Source organism: Rissa tridactyla, chromosome 2 (assembly GCF_028500815.1).
Source record: "Rissa tridactyla isolate bRisTri1 chromosome 2, bRisTri1.patW.cur.20221130, whole genome shotgun sequence".
NCBI classification, from domain to species: Eukaryota; Metazoa; Chordata; class Aves; order Charadriiformes; family Laridae; genus Rissa; species Rissa tridactyla.
The window spans coordinates 144,986,050-145,008,658 of record NC_071467.1 but is presented as its reverse complement, the minus strand read 5'-3'; the positions used below and the strand labels follow the sequence as shown (position 1 = coordinate 145,008,658).

The following is a 22,609-nucleotide window of genomic DNA, read 5'->3' as shown; positions in this document are numbered from 1 at the left end:
TATCACATATGCAAAGAAAGAAGCAGATATTTACATGCAAAAAAAAAAAAGTGTGTATTAAAACCTATTTTTCTCATTCATATATATATATATAGATATATATATATAAAGTCTCAAAGAAGTTTAATCCATATAAAGGATTAATGGCTTGGAGAATTAAACTAAACACAGGTACTATGAGTTACATAGTTATAAAAATGCTTTAAAATCAGTCATACCAGTAATGTCCACAGAATACTTTTATTTGGAAAATGGACTTCTTATTTGTTTTGGTTTTGGGAGGGGAGGCTGTCTATTTCTCTCAGGTTAAAACTTGCAGATTTCATTCTAAACCTAAATTTTAGCAAGATAATTAACTAGCTCCTTAGCACAGTTGGTCATGTTATTTATTTTTAACATCTTTGGCAAAATCAAGGTAACATTTCTATAAATTGTTAGAGAGTAATAGAGGCTGCCCCTAGCATTTCTATTTCATGAAATTTGCCACAAGCAACCTTGTCTAATGTGCTAAGGGTACAAACTCAGATTTATCTGCACTAAAATGTTGAGAGTGTCTGCCACTGTGACAAGAAAGCTCTTCAGTGCTGGCTGCTCAGTAAAAGTCTGACGAAGGTTTTACAAATCTCTCTAAAAATCGCTTATTTGGATGAGTGAAGCTTTTCTTAAACAGAACGTGTTACTCTGCTTCTGTTTCGAGTCGTCCAATTCAAAATCAATGCTGAATCAGTCTAGGCTGATTGAGAGTATTGCCAGTCTAACTCGTCTAGGATTTATAAAGGGACGTTTTGCTGCCAGTTGCTTGTGTATTATCGCACCAGAATGGTTAACACTTCTACTTTATGACAAAGTGCCAACCTATATCCGTACACTGTAGTGATTACTCCTGGGTTGTTTTTTTTCCTACAAGGTAATGTATTTTACTAACCAATGTGTAACTGACTTCATGTCTGTTTGTTCCACTGTTGCTTTTCTTGGTTTGCGCCCTCACAACAGCAGTGTGGCTAGAGATTTTCTACGTCGTATCGAACAGTAACGTGCCAAGCTAGAGATCAGTTACGACTTAGCAATGCGTATTTACTAAGGTATTTATTGGAAAAGCTCAACGCTACAAGACATATATGGTCAAATTTGAAGAAGCTTTTGAAATCAGGCTACTGCTGCTACTGGATAAGACCATTTTTTGGATAAATCACCCGCCCTGGTTAAAGTTAGACAAGAGCAAAGAACACACTTTATGTGAAAAACACACGTAAGGCAAACATTTCTTCCTTTTTTCATCATATCTTGATATACTGATTTGTAAAGACTTATATCACAACCTTTGTTATAACTATTGCAACTCATTAAAACTGTATTATGTAATATATTTTGACTTTTGGTGTTGCATCCTTACAAAAAGAAAAGAAGCTCGGCTGCATGAAGTTTCACATGATTGCCGTAGGATTCCAAAGGTTCAGGATAAAAAATTAATGCGGTTAAAAACAGACATCCGTAATAATACTGCACATAGTTTAAGAGGTCATCAAATTGCTTTATTCAAAAATATATTTTTCCATGTATTTTTTACACTTTCAGTTAAAAATAAGTAAATTATTAAAATAGCAAGAAGCAATATCTTTTTAGAATTATTTGAGATTTCTTTTGCCTTCTGTTCTCTACGGAAGCTATTTAAAAGTCCCAGACCTTTTATCAAGCATTATTTAAAGAATGCAAGTATAATTAGAAAATTGTCAATATTACAAGGTTTAAAATCATCCCCTGGAGAAGGGGAATTTAATTGAAAATCATAATTTCCTTCAAAGTCCAGATGATGCATCTTCAAAAATATTTTTGTGTAACTTCTAATAACAGTATTAGATTACTTTCTAGAAACAATTATTTTAAAATGTCAATTGAAAACATTTTGCAGGTAGGCTTATATCCAGTAAATCATTCATGAATAGACTTCTAGAAGGGACAAAATGCAGAGAGAATACATAGTTTTGTTGTTCTAATTAAAAATAAGAGTCATAATCAGTTTGTTCACATGTAATTCATAACTTCTAGTTTCCCTCAAAAGAACCAAGTTTTAAAATGACTGCTCTCCTGAAACAAATCTGAATTTTATCAAGCTTCCCTATAAAATAGGAATATTTATTCATTATTCCTATTTAAAAGTCAACCACCGCTTTGGATTTGCTTGGAGTATTTTATCAATTTTATCTTGGGATATGCCTCTAATTAGCATTTTAGGAACTATATTTTTAAGGATATGTGAATATCCATGACCTCCATATTTCATCAACCTATTCTTAGTGTGCACATCATGAGCGATCAGAATTCTGTCTTCATAGCCTTCATCGATCAGCATACGAATCCTGCAGAAATAAGAAGCACAGCCATCAGTGAAAGGTTCTCGCTCTGCACCAGCACACAACTCAGCAGCATTTATGTTTTTTACGTTACTGTACAGCTGGACTGTATTATAACTGAAAACGCTTGTTTTTAGGTACTCAGAAGACATAGTCTTTATACCTAATTGAAACTCAAACACTTATTGAATGAAAAAACCCACTTCTGAAAATGTAGCACCACACATCTCAAAGTGGACAAGGAAAACTCTTTCTAGCTGGCACATGGCTTTGTATTCCCACTCCCAATAAGTCCATGGAGGAATTCAAGAACTTCAGCACCACTGAGCATAGTACACAGGTTTTATACACACGAGTAAGTAATAATTTCCTGTATAAACTCCTTCTCGGCACAATCGATTCATGGGGTTAGTTCCTGCTGCTGTACAAAGCCAGTCCCATGACCTTTGTTAAGAACCAGACTCTGTGTGTGACGGGTCCTTTAAGAAGCCTGTCTCATTTACACAAACACTTCCGCATCTTTCGTTAATTCCCATTTGGCAAACCAGGTTAATAAAAATTTTAAGTTGTCAGCATCGTATTCCAGACAGACAGTTATCACCCAAACACGTTTCAAAGACGTTCATTAAAGAAGAAGATAAATAAGAGGCATTGCCCAGTGCTAGCACATGGCAGGAAACAAGAGGCGTTCATACAGCAGCCCAGCTAAACGCAGCCGGCAAAACCACATCAGCTCAGCTCGGGGAAAGAAGTAATGCTGTTGGTCACTCCCTTGTAACAAGTCCTTCTGTTCCACATCTCACTCTGGGAACCTTAATCCCTTGCTCAGCTCATTTTTTAGAATTTATTTGGTGGGTGGCTGTGTTGCATGACTGTTACGTCTCCCACGAAGCTTCAGTTTGGTTTGGCAGCAGATTGCGGCACTGAAGCAGCAGAGACAGACAGACCAGACCTGGAAAGGGCTCATTCCTCACAAAGGCACTCAATTCCATCATTTGCCAGCGCTGTGAAATTCTAATTCTTAACTTCCTGACTCTGCTTTGATTAGCAATGAAGCAAATACTAGTTGTATAAGTAACCACACTGTATCTGAAAGCCCTTACTGTCAGTTTTATTACAATTAGTTATGAGGAGATACACGTAGCAGGATCAAGTCAATATGGGCAGCAGGAAGAAGGCAAGTAAGATAAAGTTGGGAAAAAATTAGCACCTTTCATAAAACCACCATAAATAGTGCCTTTTAGTGCACAACACTATGTGCACCATAGTATTAAAACATCATAAATACATTCTCCAGCCTGAAATAGAGAGACCACACGCCAACCAGAGAATGAGAGCAATGACACTGGAGGGATTAAGTTTCTTGCTGACCAAACATCTTAGAATCATCTCCTTTCACATTTAGACTCATTTCATTGGTCAGGGAGGCATATGAACCTTTATATTGCATATTCATTGCTACTTTTTGCTCATTCCTGTAAGTTTAGTTAGTGCTTGCTTCTGACTCAAAGAAAAACTGTCCCTGAAAAAATTCAGTTTTTAACTTGCATTGGCAGTAGGCTGTGTTTGAGTAGGTACGGCATGACTACAGAAGTTTACGTTTTGAACCGACAAGACCTGATCGTGTATTTTCCATTTGGTATTTCCATCAACACGTGTAAAGGTCAGTTTGATTTCCACCTTCTCTGGAGCTGTTTGACCAAAAAAAAACCCAAAAAAAACCAAGGAGATTGCCACTGCCATCCTATGTCCAGTGTGGTTCCATCAAAAGCCCAACAGAATCCATTCAATGGCACCACACAATGAGAAGACAAACCTGTCTCATTTTCTTTCTATAGACAGCCTGCTGCAAGAAATACCCAGATGCCAGAAGTTTAAGGAGAGACGTCAGTGGCTGAGCAAGTCTCATGGACGGAATGAAAACTTTGCCACGGTTGAACAGGCGCTTGTTAACCAAGGCACGGTCCGTTCCTCTACACACCATGCTTCTGTCCGTGCTGACCTCCCGTGGCACAGGAGCGGGGAGGGGGAGGCACAGGGGAGGGCAGCAACTTTACCCATTCTAAATGTGAGAACTGCAGATTCATTGCAACAGTTTAAAATACCGAGTGCAAGACTGAGAGCCCTGTTAAGAGACAGAAATGATTTCTAGTGTGAAAAGCAGCAGCAAACGCTTGTCAGTAAGTGGAATAGTAACCTCGGCACCTTAAGAACAGCCTGAAAACAGAGAAGAAAAGTTTTGAGGCTAACCTGACAATGAGGGGCAGGGAAGCTACGTCTGAAATGTAAGTGAAAGCTAGTAAGTTACTTCATTAGTGATCAGGGATCATAAAATCTTTCTCATCAAAGAGAAGGAACAAATTGTTTCTGACTCTGGGAGGGAAAAAGGCACAGGCAGGACGGCACCCCCCCCTCAGAAACCTGCCACTTCACTGCACACAAACACCGCGGACCAACACCCCAGGAGGATCACATCCCCGGAGAGAGTGGAAGGAGTGAGAAGCGCATCCCCAGCTGATCCTACTTGTCTCGGTTTCTGCAAGGAATGCACCTCCTTGGCAATACCTTGGTTTAGCGCAGCACAACAGATTTGCTGTGCAGCTGAGCCGAGACTGCGTGTGAGATGATGAGAAGCAGGGAAGAGGTATCCTGCCCGTGGGGCCAGTATTTGCACTTTGTGAGCCTGAGGAGCACGGGAGTTCTGAGGAGACGGGCATCGCATCCTTCCAAAGAGAGAAAGGGCAAAAGGAGAGGGGGAGGAGAAGCGATAAAGTGTTTGGAAGAAAAAAGTTTGGTTTTCAGGACGGAAGCACAGCATCAAATCCACCAATGACAACCAATCAATTTTGCTCGGTTAGCGCCTTCGTGTAAGAGGCTCAGATGATGCTTAGTAGCAGCACTAGGTTTCCAACACTATGCTTCAAGCAAAAGCCAAACCCTAACAGAAATCCAGTATCTCCAGTCTTTTCTTTTTTACAGTCTATATAAATGCAGTAACTGATAAAACTCAACCAAATCGGCATGGAATTAGGACACAGAATGAAGTTAAAAAAGCTCTTGATCTTTTTCTCAAGTAACTTTCTACAACGCTATGATTCTACATCTTCCTTTGCAGGCAGAAGAGATTATACATGCTGCCCTAAAGACGTGACAGCAGCGGAAAAAAAAAATTGTTGTTATTTTAGTATGAAAAAAGACAATTTTGAACAGGAAGCAGAATTATTTTGTGATGCCCTTAAAACAAGTACCAATGATATTAATTTGTCAGTGGTAATGCTATAACTTAAACAGCATGGAAGCAGATACCTTGCAATTCTTTCGTTGTCACTCGGCATGTCAATATCAGGATGGAACTGGTAATGAAGAAATTCTGTACCAAATAGGTCATACTCTAAATAGCATCCCAGTTTAGCAAATTCCAGAAGTTTCTTGGTATCAAATATAGTCCTGCAGAACATATATAATGCAAAGTCAGCATTGTAACAGGACGAAAGAAAATCTCATGGTATGAGGATAGGTATTTTGTGACTTCCTACTTGCAAGGAACAAAACCAATACCCTAAGATTTAATTCACCCTTTTGAAAACCAGGACGCCTGTTTGACACGTGCACCTTAAGCCGACACACGACATTGTCTTTCTCACATTCACCTGGGACTTCATGCATTAAAAAAACCAACAAAACAAACCCCAACTCTTTCCCCACGAAATAATGATAATCCTTAAATGGAAACAGGAAAGTTACTTACTTTTGATATCACTAACCCTCTCAACACACACCCTACCAAGGAAGGACATTTAAGGAGGAGGTTAATTCATAGTGACATTTTAAAAAAAGACAATGCATTACTTACACAAGACAGATTTACTTTCCCAAAAGAGTTACAGGAGACAGCTACATCCAGGGCTTGTTTCATCCATCACACACCGGTAATACACAACTTTGTCTTTAGTTTCTATTCTGTACAGTGATGCTTCTAGATTGTCATTAGAACAGCAATATATCACTGTTTGCACTGGGATCTGGCCAGAACGCCTTAAGGAAACGTTCTCACCAAAATACATAATGGCAGTGTGAGTACCTGGGACACGGGCTTTGCAGAAGATTTGAAAAGTGAAGGAACAAAGCTACCAAAACCCATCACTCTTTTGGAAAAGAATGGCAAAACAAGAGCTCTCTAGAATACGTTTTTTTTTTTTCTTTCAAACATTTTTACCAAGAATATAAGCTATCCAAAGGGAAAAAAAACCCACACAAATGATATATTATAATTTTATCTTTATAACCACAACATAGACTTTTTCATCTAAGGAAAAAACAAGATTCCACAAGAACAGCACAGTTAACCAAAAGGGCAGTAGTTTAATCTTTTTATTATTGCAGATATTGATGTCACAAAGTAATTTTAACCTATACAATTGCATCACAGTCTGTTGCTATGGAAATGTCTGATGTCACAATTTCAATATTATGACTTAACAACAGAATCAAGTAGGAGGAACAGATGGGTTGAGAGAGAGAAAACCCTTGTTCAAACAAGCCTGCTATCAGCAGGAGTCTAAGACTTGCCAACTGTAATTAATAAAAAATGTTATTTTAAAATAAATGTTACAGTTTACAGAGATTGAACATTTAACACCAAATGAGTTTTCAAAGTGCAGAGCAAGAGAACGGGTTATTTTAGATCCAGCCCCGCTCAGTTCACAGGGAGACGGTAGCGAAGAGTATCCAATCCTGTGCAGGTGGCAAAAACCACCCAACGATCTATGTCAAAATCACAGCCAGAACAATTTCTTTTAAAAACTATTGTTAGGGTTGTGCTTTTGGGTGCTCTGTCCCAGGGAAGAGCAGGAGAGCTTAATTTCATCAGCCATTGGGACCCCTTGCAAGCCACAGGGATGTAGCAGCAGCAGCAGTTCCCAGCTCGAATTGCTGATCTCCAAGCTGGAAGTAGGTGTTTGGGCAATCCGTGTCCCCGAGCAGCCCTGAACCCACAGAAAAGGAGGTGGGACACAGGGAAGCATCCTGTAGTTCGGACCTCATCTATAAATCACCGCAGGGACATTGACCATTATCAAACAGGCATTCACAAGTTTGTGTGAGCCTTCTAACAAAAGCTACTCAAGTGAATCAATGCTGATCTCTACCAAGGTATTTTTATAACCTTAAACCCTAATAAATGGCCAAAGCCAAGACTCAATAGCTTTTGCTTCCCAGCCTTTATCTACACCAGTTTCACTATGGACACTTGCTACCCTTTGTTCTAAGGTGCTAAACTGCAAAACATGGTAGCCAGCATTTTAGTTTTATCATTTGACTGTAAATCCACCTGAAAACGACCATGCTTGTCTGTGTCTCAAGCAGACATGAAATATGGAGCTATGTACAAATTTATCTCACATTTAAGGGACTGGGATGCTCCCACGTGGATTCTTCTCACTGGATGAGACTTAAAATGTTAAATGCACGTTGCAAAGCCAAACTTCACAGCCGTTTAGAGTCTATGTTATAGCAAGTGCCAACCTGAATGTGTGAAAGCAATGATAGGAAGAGTATAAGAAAATGTCATATTGTGCATCAGCGGCTGTAGTGAAACTGCACCTCTGTCTCGACTGTTTTCCTACTTACATTGCTTATTTTCCACCAATAAATCACTGAATTCAATGATTTACAACAGCATATAATGGCATAAAAAGGTAACCGGATGTTTATATTGTATCAAAATGGCTATGTAAGTACTGACACCTGCAGCTTGCTCAGTCTTCTTTCACACAAACGTTTAAATTCTCAGTTTTTCTCTATCAATGAGAGAAAAATACAGCTATAGATACAATAGAATGCAGGTAAATATATAAAGAAAGCCCATACCTCTTATATATAATCAAATATAAATAAAATTTTGTGGCACTGAATTTTATGCTCCTAAAATCCCCAAGTAAAACACTGAGCTCTGTGTGAATACAAAACACCTGTAGCTTGATTTGCAAGCTCTTAGAGCCTATAACCATTAGAAATTTGGAGCACAGTCCTCTTGCCTGCGTTACACTCACATTGAGGGCAAACAATCCAATTGCTGAGAATCATATGACACAAACAGTCTCCGTTATTCAGCAACTGGCCAAAGTAATCAATGCTTGGACATCTTCCAGCTCACCATGAGCAGCACAAGGTCACACAAAACCGATTTGGTAACAGAGGCTGTGTTTCTAAACTGGAGAGAGAAAATTCCTCTCCATGTCTGATGTCGGGCTCTTGGGTTTTGCTCTCAAGCTAACTAGAAGTCAGCTCTCTGGTCTCTCTATATAAAACCCAACTATGTTCTTTTTCAGCAGTATTTCTTCTGTCTGGTAGCAGAACTGAAAAGATCTGACTTCTGCTTTGATCCAGAATCCAGACAAATCAAGGAGTTCTCCACTAGTATCTGAGAGATCTTGTTCAGGCCCTTAAGAGTGCCCCAGTTTGCAAAAACGCTGGAAGCCCCGCAGCTTCCCACCCAATTTGGTAAGAGCTGCTCAATGTCCAATGCTTTGTAAACGCAGTGATTTGTGAAGGGATACGAATTAATGGAATCCCCATTTAAAAAAAAACGTGCCTCCAGTTATTCCCAATGTCACTTGAAAGAGTGTTTAAAATCCCTAAATCTCTTTACCAGTGTGAATCTAAAAGCTGATCCTGACTGAAGTGCTGGGAAGCTGATCAAGGTCTATATATGCAGTTTCTTATTTTCAAATCAGTAAACTTGAAGATAATTCTTCACGTTGTGATCCTAGCGCACGACAGAAACCTAGCTATTTGCGGAGTAGCTCCCCCAAACCCTGGTGGGCTGTGCCAACACTTCCATAAGTACAACAGGAGAACAGTCTGCTTACCTGTCGAGGTGAGACATGACTGTCTTTGAAGCATCAGCCCCAGCTTCCTGCAGAATGCGAATGATCTGGAAAGGTGCATCGCTGTTCCGGCCAGGATGGATGATAACAGGGCAGCCGAGCTGTGACTGAGCCTGCGCTGTTGCCTGAAGGACTCGGTGTTCACTTGGAGTCAAAGGCCAGGAGCAACCTATTTCTCCCACCACACCACACTTGATGTTAGTCCCATCCGCTCCATTGAGTATCTCATCAACAATAATATCTGTAAGCTAGAGAACAGGAAAATGAGATTTTGGGTTATTAATACCATTTGTGTTAAATAGCATCAAATTTGGCCCATGGACACTGTGCTAGTTATACTCCTGAGGTCTTTCTGAACTTATTTAATTAACGGTTGGGTGTGTGAAAGCACTGCAGTTAAAATCTGGTTTCTGTCAACTAACATTATGCTAGCCATTCCCCAAGACCAAAATAAACACAGCGCAAATCAATTTAACAGTATCTACTCACACGGTTGCCTGGCTTTGCCGGGAAAGCTGGTCTACATAAAATTTGAACACTGATTTAGGCTGAGACTAATTTTTCTTTAAAAACCCCAAAGTTAGCTCGGCATGAAACCTGTGCTTTGCAATCCTGAATTGGCTCCCAAAACAATTCAATGTAAATTCTTGCAAAACAAGGGCTCAGAGAATAAGGAAACCTTGTGACTCAGACAGGGAAAGGAGAAATTTTGGCAAAGATCCTGAAGAGATGAGTTGAAGGCAAATCCTCCTTGTGGGAATGCTGACATAAAACAAGAGCTCCAATGACTTCAGGACTAGAAGAAAAAAGCTCCGCTGACAAACTTACAGGGTCAAAATTAGCTTCCTTTTAAAATATTCCAAAGCAAAAAAGACATCAGAATCTCGTAATAAAAGCAGTTTGTTATAACAGCTTTACTTTTTCTTTTCCAAAACAGGCCATAAATCGTAAAGAATACACTCAGAGTTCAGAGCACAAAATGGCACTGATGATGACCTTCTAACTCTTTGGCCCTGAATGTTAGGGAAATCGTGATTTTAAGGAAGAAGGAAGTGAAAAGAGGAAGAAGGAAGATTTGCAAGCAAATACACAAAACTGAAAAACCCCACGGACATTTCCAAATAAATCTATAACAACTCCACATCTTGTCTCCTCAATGGCCTCATGCAACATATTGGTAAATACTCAATCTACACGCAAAATTCAGTCCAACTAATTACAATTTACAGCAGGTTTCTGCCCAATGCTTGATCCCATGATACAGAATTCACTCCTTTCCTGAAGAACATCTCTCCCGCAGCGACGTCTTTATGTCACTGAATAGCTCAGCCAGGGCTGGCAACAGAATATTCAAATTGTCTTTGCTGAATCAGAAAACGTATCATCACTGCAAATTCACTGGCAAATGAGGAACCTCCAGTTATCACGGATCAGTCACTGCACAACCCTTTCTATCTAAGTAAGCAATTGCCTTCTAGACTGGAATAAATTTTTAAGACCCGCTCATTACAGGACACCTGTGGGTGTCCAGCAGTCCACCAAATACAGAAGGGAAACCTTTGCCCCAAGAAATCTATTTGTATCAAAATTTAAGCAATGCACGAATATTTAGGAAAACTAGTACTGTCCTGTACAGCTTGGGCAGTCTGGTTGGCAGTGCTGCATCACTTGAAATCTGCTAAGTTTTGACCATTGATTTTTAAAATGAGTTTGACTCATTTTTAAACTGTGATGGATTTTTAAAAACTTCTCTCAGCTCTGTTCACCTGCATTTACAGCCTCCTGCCTTGGAGAGTTCCCTTCCCTCTTATCCCTATCATCACATTTTCTTAATAAAAGATGAAGGAGCATTTATTATTATAGGAATATCTAGGGACCTTGGTCATTATTAACACATTGTCTTAGGCACTGTACAAACAATTCAATGTAGACTCTGCCCTGAAAAGTCTGGACAAACGGTAGAGAAGAGAGATATAACAGTCAGCCCGAGCAAAGCAATGATTTACAACTGTCCTGTAAATATTGCAATTATTTATGCTTTTTACAAGAATTCTGAGTGATCTTATTGGGAAGCAATTAGCCAGAAAAAGAGACAAAAGAGGCAGAAGGGATATACTCCTTTCTTAAAAATTGTAAAAAGAACAGAATAATTGGTATGGAACCAGATGCCCACACATGAAGCACTTTATTCTCCTTTTACTGTTGCATTATAACAAATCCCTGAGAGAAAATGGAGCTTAAGAATTGGAAATGCTGACAGATACTACCAGCACACACAGGTAGGGTTGGTCCAGCTATAACACACAAGCAGTAATGCTGTTCCCTAGTTTTTCACATTGAGATCTTCCAGATTTCATCTATTTTGATGGAACTTCCCTCCAACTTTGACTCACCCACAGATAATTCCTAGGAGAGAGACTCCAAAGCAATGGTTAAGACTCACCTGCTCCACTGTCATGGCCTGTGTCTGAGAAGAATGAGTGGAATCCACATAAAACCCAGCCCCAGCAATAATATGGACCCCAGTTTCTTCAGCAAGTTTCTTCAAAGTATTCATATTCCGACCAATTCCTGTGGTTGTGTTTTCCACAATCGTCCCACCACCTGCTGCTTTAAAATGCAACAGCTCCTCCTTCACAGCATCTGTTTCCTGATACAAAAGAAGGTTTTCTTTATGGCTGTAGGGATTTTGCTTAATCCAAAACAAGTTCTTCATCTCAATGGGCCCATCAGACAGAGGCTCTTGGCCTGGAGAAGGTGGACAAAAACAGCTGCTGTAGTTCATAGTCAAGTGTTCATGAGTCAATGTATAGCCAAGGTGGTCTGGATCCACAGGGCCCAAGACTGTCTGCGCTTTCCCTCCCAAGGAAGGCATTTTTCTTCAGCAAAAGGAAAAAAAAAATCAGATTAAAAGGGTCTGCAGAGGAAGAAGAAAGGAAACAAAAACACTTCAGATGGAGCAAACATTTCTTACAAAATCTCTGAATTCCCTCCTCTCTCTCACATGCGTACCTACATGCTGTGTGTGTTCGCTCAAAAGTTTTCAAACCTGTTTCCAGTAGAGTGGTCAATACGAAAAACAAAGCATTTATTTTACTCAGCTGTGCTTGTATCAGTGCTCTAGCAACATAAAAATACCACATTCCAGTACAGTGAAACCATCATCATTTATTGCTCTATAGTCAATATCACATTAAGATAAACGTTTCCTATTTAATAACAACCACTGCATGTTCATTTAGGATTCTCTGCTTTTCAGCAGCTGTTAAATTTTGTCAGCTTGAGCCACCAGATGAACATACTTGGCACCAAGGCTGAATATTCCTTACTGCTACGTTCATTTTATTTATCTGTGTCCTCCAAGACTCACTATCCCCCTCGCATGCCGAGGAAGCTGCCCACGTTAGGGCACCTCATCTGGCCCTCTGTATGAGGAACGCCAGGATGAGGGTGATCATCTGCTCCTCAGACTTCAACAGTGGCTCAGGTTCTCCTGCCAGCTGCGCTGTGGAGGTCTGGGACAGCCCAGGACAAATCCTCCAAAGCCAACAACGGTCAATACAGACACGGCGTGGCTCCCAACCAGCAGGGCAGAAGCCAAAGTGCTTTCCCCACCAGCTTTATCGGCCAAATATTTTACCAATTAAGAACAGACCTTAACCTAACAATTTATGGGGCTCAGCCTCTAAGACACTTTTTTTCTTCATCGTTAACATGAACAAAACAACGTTACTTCACAAAGCTTCAAGTGAGTGCTGACAAACACGTACGTTGAGGCCACGATCTGCAGTTGGTTCATGTCAAAGGCATCTGCCCTCTGCAAGTCTGGCCCAACTCGCTACAGGTCCGAATTAGCTGCAGCTCTCCCCATTGGCATTTTGGGGGGATTTTTTCCTTTTGGGGGTAGGGGCAGTCTTTTTCATTTATGTGCCATATTAACATTAAACAGAGCTGACTACCCAGCTCATGTTAGATCTTCCCGATGCTAGTTGCAAGAGCTTGAGGATAAATAGTTATAATCCCTAGTCAACCAAAATCATCAGTTATGAAACAAAATACATGTTTAATCATGTCCAGAGGGTAGGACTAACTAGAGCATGCATTATTGATTAAAGAGAGAGGTCTTTGCCACTTCTGTCTCCCTTTTAGTGAATAATATCATAAACACGGGTTTGTTACTGGTGAAGCCCTCAGAGGACACTTTCCTTTTAACTGCTAAGGTTAATCTACCAGGATGACAGAAAAACTGAAATCTGAAGGATGCTGAACTCTACATATCAAAGGGCACAGGAACGTCGAGGTCTCTTTGGGGATACTTTCATCTCAGGAGAAGCAGTCGTTGTCAGAGTACCAAGGCAGGAAAGGGACCTGGCCCCTGCAAAAGGCTGATATCACCTGCCAAGTGGAGTCTGTAGGGCTGGCAGTTATTTTAATACGAGAACTCGGCCATTCTTGAGAAAGGACTGACTGACTATGTTTGCTTGCCTTGTGTAAAAGCAGACTTAGGAAGAACTGTTCTTTTATGAATTTAATTTCTAGACCAGTGTGTTGACTTGTTTGAGAAGGCAGAAGAATAATTACTCTCACAGAACAGACTGCTGCCTGATTAATACAGTGATTTATTTTTTTCCAAATAAATTAAGATGTGCATGATTTCAGAAAATATTATTCTTGAGCAAATAATTAAAAGCAAAATACCTGTCTTAGTCAGAAACTGCTGCTGGCTGCAATTCAATTAAGTTGTCCAACCCAGTCATTAATTCTATCCTTGAACAAAGCTGGTGCTTTGCAGAGCAACCCACTATTTTGGAGAAAGTTCAATGATCTGAGTCATTCTTATATGTACAGCAAAGAGACTAAGATAATTTGAAGATAATTGCATTACCTTTGTGGGTTTTTTTCCCCCTTTTTTTTGTTTTGTTAAATATCTACACTCCGAAATTCAGTAAAACCCTGACAGCATAAAGAGTGATATCTGCTCTCTGCATTGGAGACACTTTTCTTTCACTATGTTCATTAACAATTTTCAAATCCATTTATTAAGTTAGGAAAACAAAGCCATATAAATATTTTGTTATATAAATATATAAATTATATAAATTTTATTATATAAATTTTGTATATAAATATATAAGTATTGAAGTTCTTTTGATAGAACTTCACACAAAGCGATTACAGTCTTTTTCCTTAACAAATTTCCACTTCAGTTTTTTAGTTATTTAATAGCTCAGTTACTCAAAAGGGCCACTCTAATTGAATGTGAATTTTTGCTCACTTTCAGATTACTACTTTGATAAAAAGCTGACTTTCAACATTCGTTCCCACTAATTCCTTTCTGACACAGGTAATTTAGATTACCCTCAATTAATCTGGCCTGACCACTGCGAAGACCCGCGGCGGTGTGTGTGAGAAGTTCTTACAGCCTGAGGCTGCTGTCTTCTGATTTATAACAGCAGGAAACATTTAAAATCACCAGTTCCAGTGCCAGGTTTCTCTTGTAGCAGATACCAATCTGTTGATTTTTTTACTCTAGATTTCAGATTACAGCACACATACAGAGCTTACAGAACCAATGCCTACTATTGAACCTTTTGACTGAGGTCAAGGATTTTTATAAATAGAAGTAGCATCACAAAAACGTAACCTGACACAAACGGCATTTAAAGTAGGCCTAATTTTAGCTGCATGAAAAATATGATTAATATTAATGTCTGTGCCTGCTTACTAACACAGTTTTAGAAACCCACCACTTTTAATAAAAAAATTATGAAAAATAAAGACAGCCAACAACCTGTGACTGGAACTATTTTTAAAACCACTGTCCTGATATCTTCCCTACTGTCATTTACACAGACAGCATGCCCTGATTATGCTATAAGGATGCATTACTCCTAATAAGATTCACTTGATGGAACCAGAATATAATTAGTGTCTTTAAAACAGATTTTAGGTGCAAACAGCTTTTAAATGGAATAAGGACTGCTGCTTAATTAAAGCATGTAGATGTTGCTACAGAAATCAATGTTCGTGTGCTTTACTAATGACTTGCATGCCATGTTTTACACAGACCTTTCTTCTGAGAAAGTTTCTTCTTTCATACACCAAGGACTAAATTCGTATCACCTCGTTTAGCCATTTAAAATGATGTATGTCTTCCACAGAATAATCATCTAGACCGTTGTCACAGTGGAGATGGAAAGACACTCACCCAGTCTATTTGGAATGTTTGTAATACAACAGAACAAGTCACTGTCTGTAATACCGGCCTCCTTCCTTGGCTACGGAGGGAGCGACGCAACAATCCTGGATAGGACAAGTCTATTTTAGATGGTCCTACATAAGATGTGTGAATTAGAGTTACTGAAACTTAACCCAGTCTGAGGGGAGGGGGAAAGGTGCCGATTCCTATGACAAACAATAAACAGGCAGGCTCTTATCTGTCAAGAAAAGGTATTTTGGTTTTGGAAATCACTAATTTATGCTGTGGGATCGCCAAGGTGCTCCTGCACAGAACAAGACTTCTCTGCTCTAGGTGCTGTATAAACAGAGAAATACATGGTATTTCCTGAAAATTACATACTCAGATAAAAATATGAGAATTGCTTTAAGAGATAACCAAAACTTGCATTATTTCACAACGCCTGGAAACAATACCTTAACATTTCTGTAATAAACTGTGGACAAATCTTTACAACCATCGATCGTATGGTGCATAAAATATGACGCTCACCATTAGCCAACTATTAAATATTGGAGAAGTAAATATTTTTCCTAGAGGTATTGTTAAGAGAAAAGAGACTTGCTGCTAAAAAGGTCATGGTACTGCATTCCTGAGTCTGGTGAAAACTCTACTGAGTTCAATAGATGTTTTGCCTGAATACTGATGACAAGATTTGTGTTTCCGCTTTTCCCATCTGAAAGTTGAGCTTCAGTCATCGTGTCATTTTAACGGGCCTGTAATGGGAAGTCTCTCTAGGTTTGGATTAGTTGCTTCCTACAGTAATCTCATATTGCTGAAACATTATAATCGCATAAACACAGTTTCCACATGCTAACGCCGCATTTGTTTTGATTCGGTAAGCACATTTTAATGGTATTAGCACAGATTCTCTCTAGACTTGTATGGGAATCATTTTATTGCCTTCACATTTCAATGTGAGATTATAGCAACACTAAATCCAGATTGCTGTGACATAAAATTTACAAAAAAAGCAAAAAGAATGGCTCAATAGGTATTTATTATATTCAGAAAAAGTTAAACACAGCTGCCATTTAGAAACAAGGCTGCCCTGGCTGCATCAAGAGCCTTGTGAGTGGGTCTTTCCTTTATAACCACGCAGTCCTAGGAAATGAGACATAGCGCAGGTTCGCTATATATTTACACATGGAGGAAACGCTTTGAGCATTCAATTCTTCTGTGAGCAACCTCTACACAGCATGGAAAAGCCCCAAATTAGAAATATATGACACAACTGTAGTAAATTACCATTAGCTAGACTATGCTGTGTTATCTCACCATTCCCCACGTGTAAATATTTTGCCACAAGGGAAAATGTTAACAAGAAAAAGGAAGAGAAGAGGCAGGGGGTAAGAGTACACGTGTAGACTTTGTCAGGAGGAATTTAAAAAATTAACTTCTTTCTCTCTTCCCTCATGCTTCTGCCAACTCTGTAGAGGTTCACAGGGTGGAAGGAACTCAATACTACCAATAGAGGTTCTTTCTCTTCCCCACCAGACAGGCAAGTTTTCTAACTTCTCTGACAGACAGGGACCAGATCTACTTCTTCCAAAATTTATTCACAAGCACTAATTATGGGACAAACACGCCTGAAACCCACCTCTCTCTCTCATACACTGGTTCCAAAAAGCATGGCTTTTTCGTTCATGCAGAGCATCAGGGAAGTGCAGGTACAGGCGGCTGCGGAGCAGAGTTCACCACAGCTGGCTGGGTGAGAGCCGCAGTAGGAGTGGATCTGTATCTGCTCCAGAAGGACAGAAACAGGCTCACCTGTCATCTAGCCCAGCAATTCCCTCTGCATCAATGTCTGCTAAGGTGTTGAACAGCCTGCGATGCTGTACTCCTACATGGGTACTCTAGTTGTCTCTGTGTTACACGAGGTAACAGCACACCTCATATTGCTTTGGGGCTATTTTGCGCAAGAAACAGAATTTGGAAATGGAGTAAAAGTACTATGAAAAAATGCAGACTTCTGGGCAAACTCCTGTGTCTTCCGCAGAAATGGCAGATGTGCTTCTCTGAAGGTGACGCAGATTATTCTCATTAAAGTCATATTTATTCTTCCCTGTCTTCAGAACTGACATTGGTCAGAAATGACATTGGTCTTTTTCTTCTCCCAAACTGGAGCTACGAGGTTATCATGATTTGCTGAACTTCAAGCTAATTCAGAAAAATGAGCCAAGGAAAATAATCTTATCTATTCAGAGGCAGTGTTTTCTTTTTTCACTGCCTTCATACGTTGTTAATTTAAAAAAAAAAAATCCACACCAGTATCGTGACAGCATGCCTAGTGCAGAAGTGTACTAAGGGGACAAGGACACAGGATGGATAGTGCTGGCCTTCCTCCCAGTTCTCAGTCAAACTGCATAAGGACGGCACGCTCGTACTTCCACGAGCATCAACACCGAGGCAAAGCCTTGTGTCCTAAGGATTGATGTCACACGGCAGATTTTTCATGCCTTGACTAAAGCTCTTCTCAGAGAGGAGGGGAACACTTACAGTCCCTCTCTCCTACAAGAACTCCTGTCTAATGCCACAAGAGCATATGTTGCAGCTCTTCTTTAATGGGGCACCTGCAGTTTCCCTGCCTTTTTTCCTGACACATACTGTTCTGGAGATACTCAGAATAGCGGGTTAATGCAGTGGCCTTCAACGACCTAGCTCTGGTCGTTGAAACCAACGGCCAACGACATTCAGAAACATAAATTTCCTTAAGAAGCCAAGCTAAAAGAAACACCAAATATTGTTTTGTACCAGATTTTCTATATAGGCTTTGTGTAACCATAAAGCTTTTACACTACAGAAGTGAGAAGGGACACCGGGAGTAAGGCTTTATATTAAGTTACAATACATGCTATGAAAAAAATTAGAACTCTAGCCAAGCCTTACATAACCCTACAACAAAAGTAGAAGTCCCAGCAAAATATGCATGTACACACACCACAGCAGTTAGGTCGCTTGAGCGGCACTGGCAACATTCTACAACCTAAACCCATTGGTTTTAAGTCCCTTAAATTGTAAGAGAAATTTAAACAGTTACACATATGTGAAAGGCCCATATATTGATTTGCTGCCCTCAGCACACTTTGGGGAAAGGAACTGGGCAAGTGAGAAGCAAAGCTTTTAAATGTTCACCTGAAAGGGTAAGTGAAATTTTCACCGTGTAATCCCTGTGTTGCTCAGCTAGTGGCAGACAGACAGCCCTTCCAGCTTCTCATGGTTTGAGGGTCACGTTCTTGCTCTAGCTAGGCTTTGAGCCAGACATACATAAAACAGGTTTCTTCCTCACAGTTGAACAGCCACACCAGAGCAAAGTGCAGCCTTTCACAGTGATTTCACAGCACGGCCGTGATCAAAGCAAGCACATGTCATCTGCACACGACCACGTACGCACATGTACAGTGATTTACCCCAGAGGCAGAGTTTAAGCCACTTAGCATGTAATACTTTGCACACTTTTTTTTTTTTTTTCAGTTTGATTAAAGTTCAGTTGTTGTAAGCACAATAGAGTCACACTTTTATTTTACCTTATTTCTGTGCAGATAACAGTCTCAAAACCTTGGCTTCTTCAAGCAAAGTTACACTGAAGATTCTCTTCCTCAGAGAGATCCGAGACCAACATCCCCATAAGTGGTTTTTCATCAACATCTCCTTTAGAAGAACTTCAGGGGATTTTACATTTTGGGCAGCTTCCAAAATTACTCCTGATAAAAGGTCAGATAAAAATTCTCCCCTAGGGTCCAACGTTACATTAATTACATTTTACATCCACACATAGTGTTTTGGGGCTGAAAATCAGGACTGAAGTCACATTATGCTATATGCAAATATGGGCCAAGTCTTGCATGCTGATGCATGCATTTGTATTCTTAAGCCTAAACAGAATCATATTCGCTTCTCATGGGTGCTGGGCTACAAGCACACACAGTCTTTCTTGCTAGGACATGATGATACAGGAAAAAAGTTTGTGCTTTTCAGAAATGCTTGTCCAGTCTTCATTCCCTCTAAACTTCAAATTTGAAACTTATGCACACCCATAACTCTAGGATAACTCACTGCTAGGATAAAATGCCTTTCTTGGGTTATTACCCATGTAAATATTAATATCAGACCAAAGACATGGCGACTGCTTAGAAAATTCTAAGGAAGCTTTTCAATTTGTGCCCAGTACCAGTGTTGAGAAAAAGATGAAATTTTTCGGGATGCTCCCTTTCCCTTCCAATACAGCTGGTAATGCAATGACTTGTATATTCTCCAGAAACACAGAAGACCTAAGTTCAAAACTGCTCTAAATCAAACCCAGGGCCTTGAACCTTAAGTTTCCACATCCTAATCCTCCACCTACCAGACGGGTGGCCAGACTGATGCAAGCAGAAGTCTCCTTTCTCTTTTTTCATGAAACCTTAAGAAGTCTTGGTTTCAGCTTACTAAAAAATGAACCTTTTTTGGTATTTCATGTTTTGAAAGATAGAAAAAATATTTTAGATCTGCATCAAGTGAAATAAGAAATAAAATCCACAGAACCTTCAGAGAAACAGTCCTTTAATAAACACAGAACTCGTTGGTGCCATATGTTTCACTATATACTGATTTTTAGATGTGAGGAGCAAGCTGACGGCAGCTCCCTAACCGCGGAGGGAAGCTGTGACACTTGCTCCTGCTTCGCCACGCATTAATTTAATAAGTTAGCACTGGTCACCTATATGAAATGTAATTAAGCATCTGAATGCCACTGTTGCCACCTTTGATTATAACTACAAAAATGAATGTGATGATGGTGACACAATGGCAAATATTATGTCTGTTAAATTCCAAAACATGAGAGGCATTCACAATAATAAATGACACTTATGTGGTCTTTCATATGATGATCCCAAAGTACCTGACAAAATGATACAAAACTACCTATTACAAGCACTGCTTCACCCACCCCTGAAATACAGCCCCCAGCAGAAAGAAGGCAACAACCTTTAAACACTACAGAACATATTACAACAGAGGACGTCAAATAAGGTACCCAGCATAAAGCACAGGGGAATTTCAGACAAGCAAAACACAATTTTCCAAAAGCAAGTGACCTCTGGCTAAAAATCTGTTTCATTCAAGAGTTACCACAAGCCTTTAGCATATAGAAGATACCTTAACAACAGACATGCCTAAAAAAAGAATTGTATCTACAGGTTTCTTAGAGATCATATAATGTACTTGCTAGGCCAAAAGATGCTTGTCTGAGCTCCTCACCAACTGGACTTGTACGCATCAACTCAGGACCGCATCACCACAACACAAGACCTGCTGCAAAGGGGCTGACAAACACCCAAGGCCACTGTCAGGGAGTGGCTTAGCTACAGCGCTGAACCCCACGTGGTGGGGGGACCCAAACCTCCCTCGCTCGGAACCAGCACTCCTCTGCAGCTTGCCAAACCGGTGCAAGAGGAGGAGAAAGCAGGGCCTCTGCTGCAACTGTGCTCCACAAAGGGCAGCACACCTCAGGCCACGGAGAAAATGCACAGTGTCTGGATCCCAGCGAGGCTCTCAGGCAAGCCTGGAGCTTCGCTGTTGAGCCTCCTCAAGCTTAAGCAACTCTGGAAGCATCTTGCTGAGGGTGCTTCCAGATGGAGAGGCAGCTGAAGGCAGGCTCTGAAGGTCCCAGTTTTGGATTGAGGCATTTGTTCCTTCACGGAGCCACCCTCGGGGCTGACGGGTGATGAGTACTAGAGAGGATGTAGTTCCAGTATTTAACTTGTTATGACTGCACAAATATTAAATACCAGCACTAATATTAGCAGCGTGGCTGCACGCTCACGGCGCAGCCCGCCCGAGCTGGGGGTTACTCGGCTGGTAACTGCCACCTGATCCTGCGAAACGCTTCTCCAGAGGGAGGAGGAGGTGTTCATCCCCCCAGCCTCCAGGCCTGCTGCGGGGCTCCCGGCGGGAGCCCTGCCTGCCCCGGCGCCGCTGTCCCGGCCGCGGTCTCCTCCCGTGTCCTCTCCCCGCCTCACGCCCGCCGTCCCTCCGCCGGCGCTGCTCCGGGCTGGCCGGGCCGCCCTTCAGCGTCCTTATCCCCGCGGAGCAGCGGCCCCCCACGCCCCGGCACCCGGAGCTGCGCTCCCCGCCGCCGAGCGCAGGGCCGCCCGCCACAGGCCGCCCGCCCGCCTCAGGCCGCCGCTTTCCCGGCACGGCCCCAACCCCGCCGGACGGCGACGCGCGGCCCTTCGCCACTCCCCGCCTCAGGCCCTCCCGGGCCGGGCACAGCGCGCCGGGCCGACGGCGGCAGGGGAGGAAGGAGCTCTCGCTCCTCAACTCCGGCGAAGTTTCCCGGGCCCGGCGCATTGAGGGCGAGCCCGGGACGGGTCTGGGCCGCGAGGGGAGACGGGGTGGCTCGGCGGGCTGAGGAGACGCGCCCCGGGGCCCCGTCGCGCCCGCTAGCTCACCCCGCGGGCAACACCCTCCGCCGGCAGCGCCTTAACCCCGCCGGCCTCCGCAGGACACCCTCGGCCGGCAGCCCGCCGCTCCCGCCCCGCTCGGGGCGGGACTTCCCCGCCGCGCCCGCCACCGGGGACGGCAGCGGGCGGGGGAGCGGGGCGGGGGCGGGGGCGGCGGGGACTTTGGAGCCCGGGATGAGCGGGGCAGGGGGGGGAGCACGGCTGTGTGCCGGCGGCGGGCCCTGGCGCTGGGCCCCCTCCCCGCCAGCCAGCGTTCGGGCTCCCCAGAAGCCCGCTCCGCCTCTGCGTGAGGTGCCGCCGTGTTTCGCGCCAGCGTCGGCTCCAAGCACAAATGGAATGGGTGGATGTGAGCATCCTTGCCTGTCCTTGCTCCTACCCCCTGTTTACACAGCAGGGAAGGAGGCTTGGATCCACTGAGTCATTTTGGGGGGTTGGGAGATGGCGCTGGGTGCTTGGGCTTGCGAGAGGCAACATTTTCTAATTCGCCCTTGCAATGCAAATAACGGGGAAGGTTGAAGAGTCGCTTCGCGGTACTCACAAACAGGGTGACAATGACAGAGATTCTGGATAAAAATGCAGGTGGAAAGCATGAAATGAAAAGAGAGCTGACACCAAGTTCTTACACTTTCCACCCAGGATCTCAGAAGTGTCTTATTTCCCTAAGGCTCACGGCATCCTGTGTGGTAC

The 22,609-nt window shown here is 42.0% G+C and overlaps 1 protein-coding gene across 4 annotated transcripts; it reads right to left on the bottom strand.

The window, feature by feature from the left end:
• Nucleotides 1–1,053: 1,053 nt before the first annotated feature.
• PTER (phosphotriesterase related) lies at nt 1,054–22,044 on the bottom strand. 4 transcript variants are annotated; one of them, XM_054192752.1, is made up of 6 exons: nt 21,911–22,028; nt 19,004–19,180; nt 11,682–12,117; nt 9,221–9,486; nt 5,658–5,798; nt 1,054–2,357 (listed from the first exon to the last, which is right to left on the bottom strand). In XM_054192752.1, the coding sequence occupies exons 3-6, from the start codon at nt 12,111–12,113 to the stop codon at nt 2,147–2,149; spliced, it is 1,050 nt and encodes a 349-aa protein (XP_054048727.1). In that variant the 5' UTR covers nt 12,114–12,117; nt 19,004–19,180; nt 21,911–22,028; the 3' UTR covers nt 1,054–2,146. The 4 variants fall into 4 exon arrangements, with proteins under 4 accessions (XP_054048727.1, XP_054048726.1, XP_054048724.1 ...); XM_054192751.1 differs by having other exon boundaries at nt 1,055–2,357; nt 11,682–12,155; XM_054192749.1 differs by lacking the exon at nt 19,004–19,180 and having other exon boundaries at nt 1,056–2,357; nt 11,682–12,155; nt 21,911–22,044.
• Nucleotides 22,045–22,609: the final 565 nt, after the last annotated feature.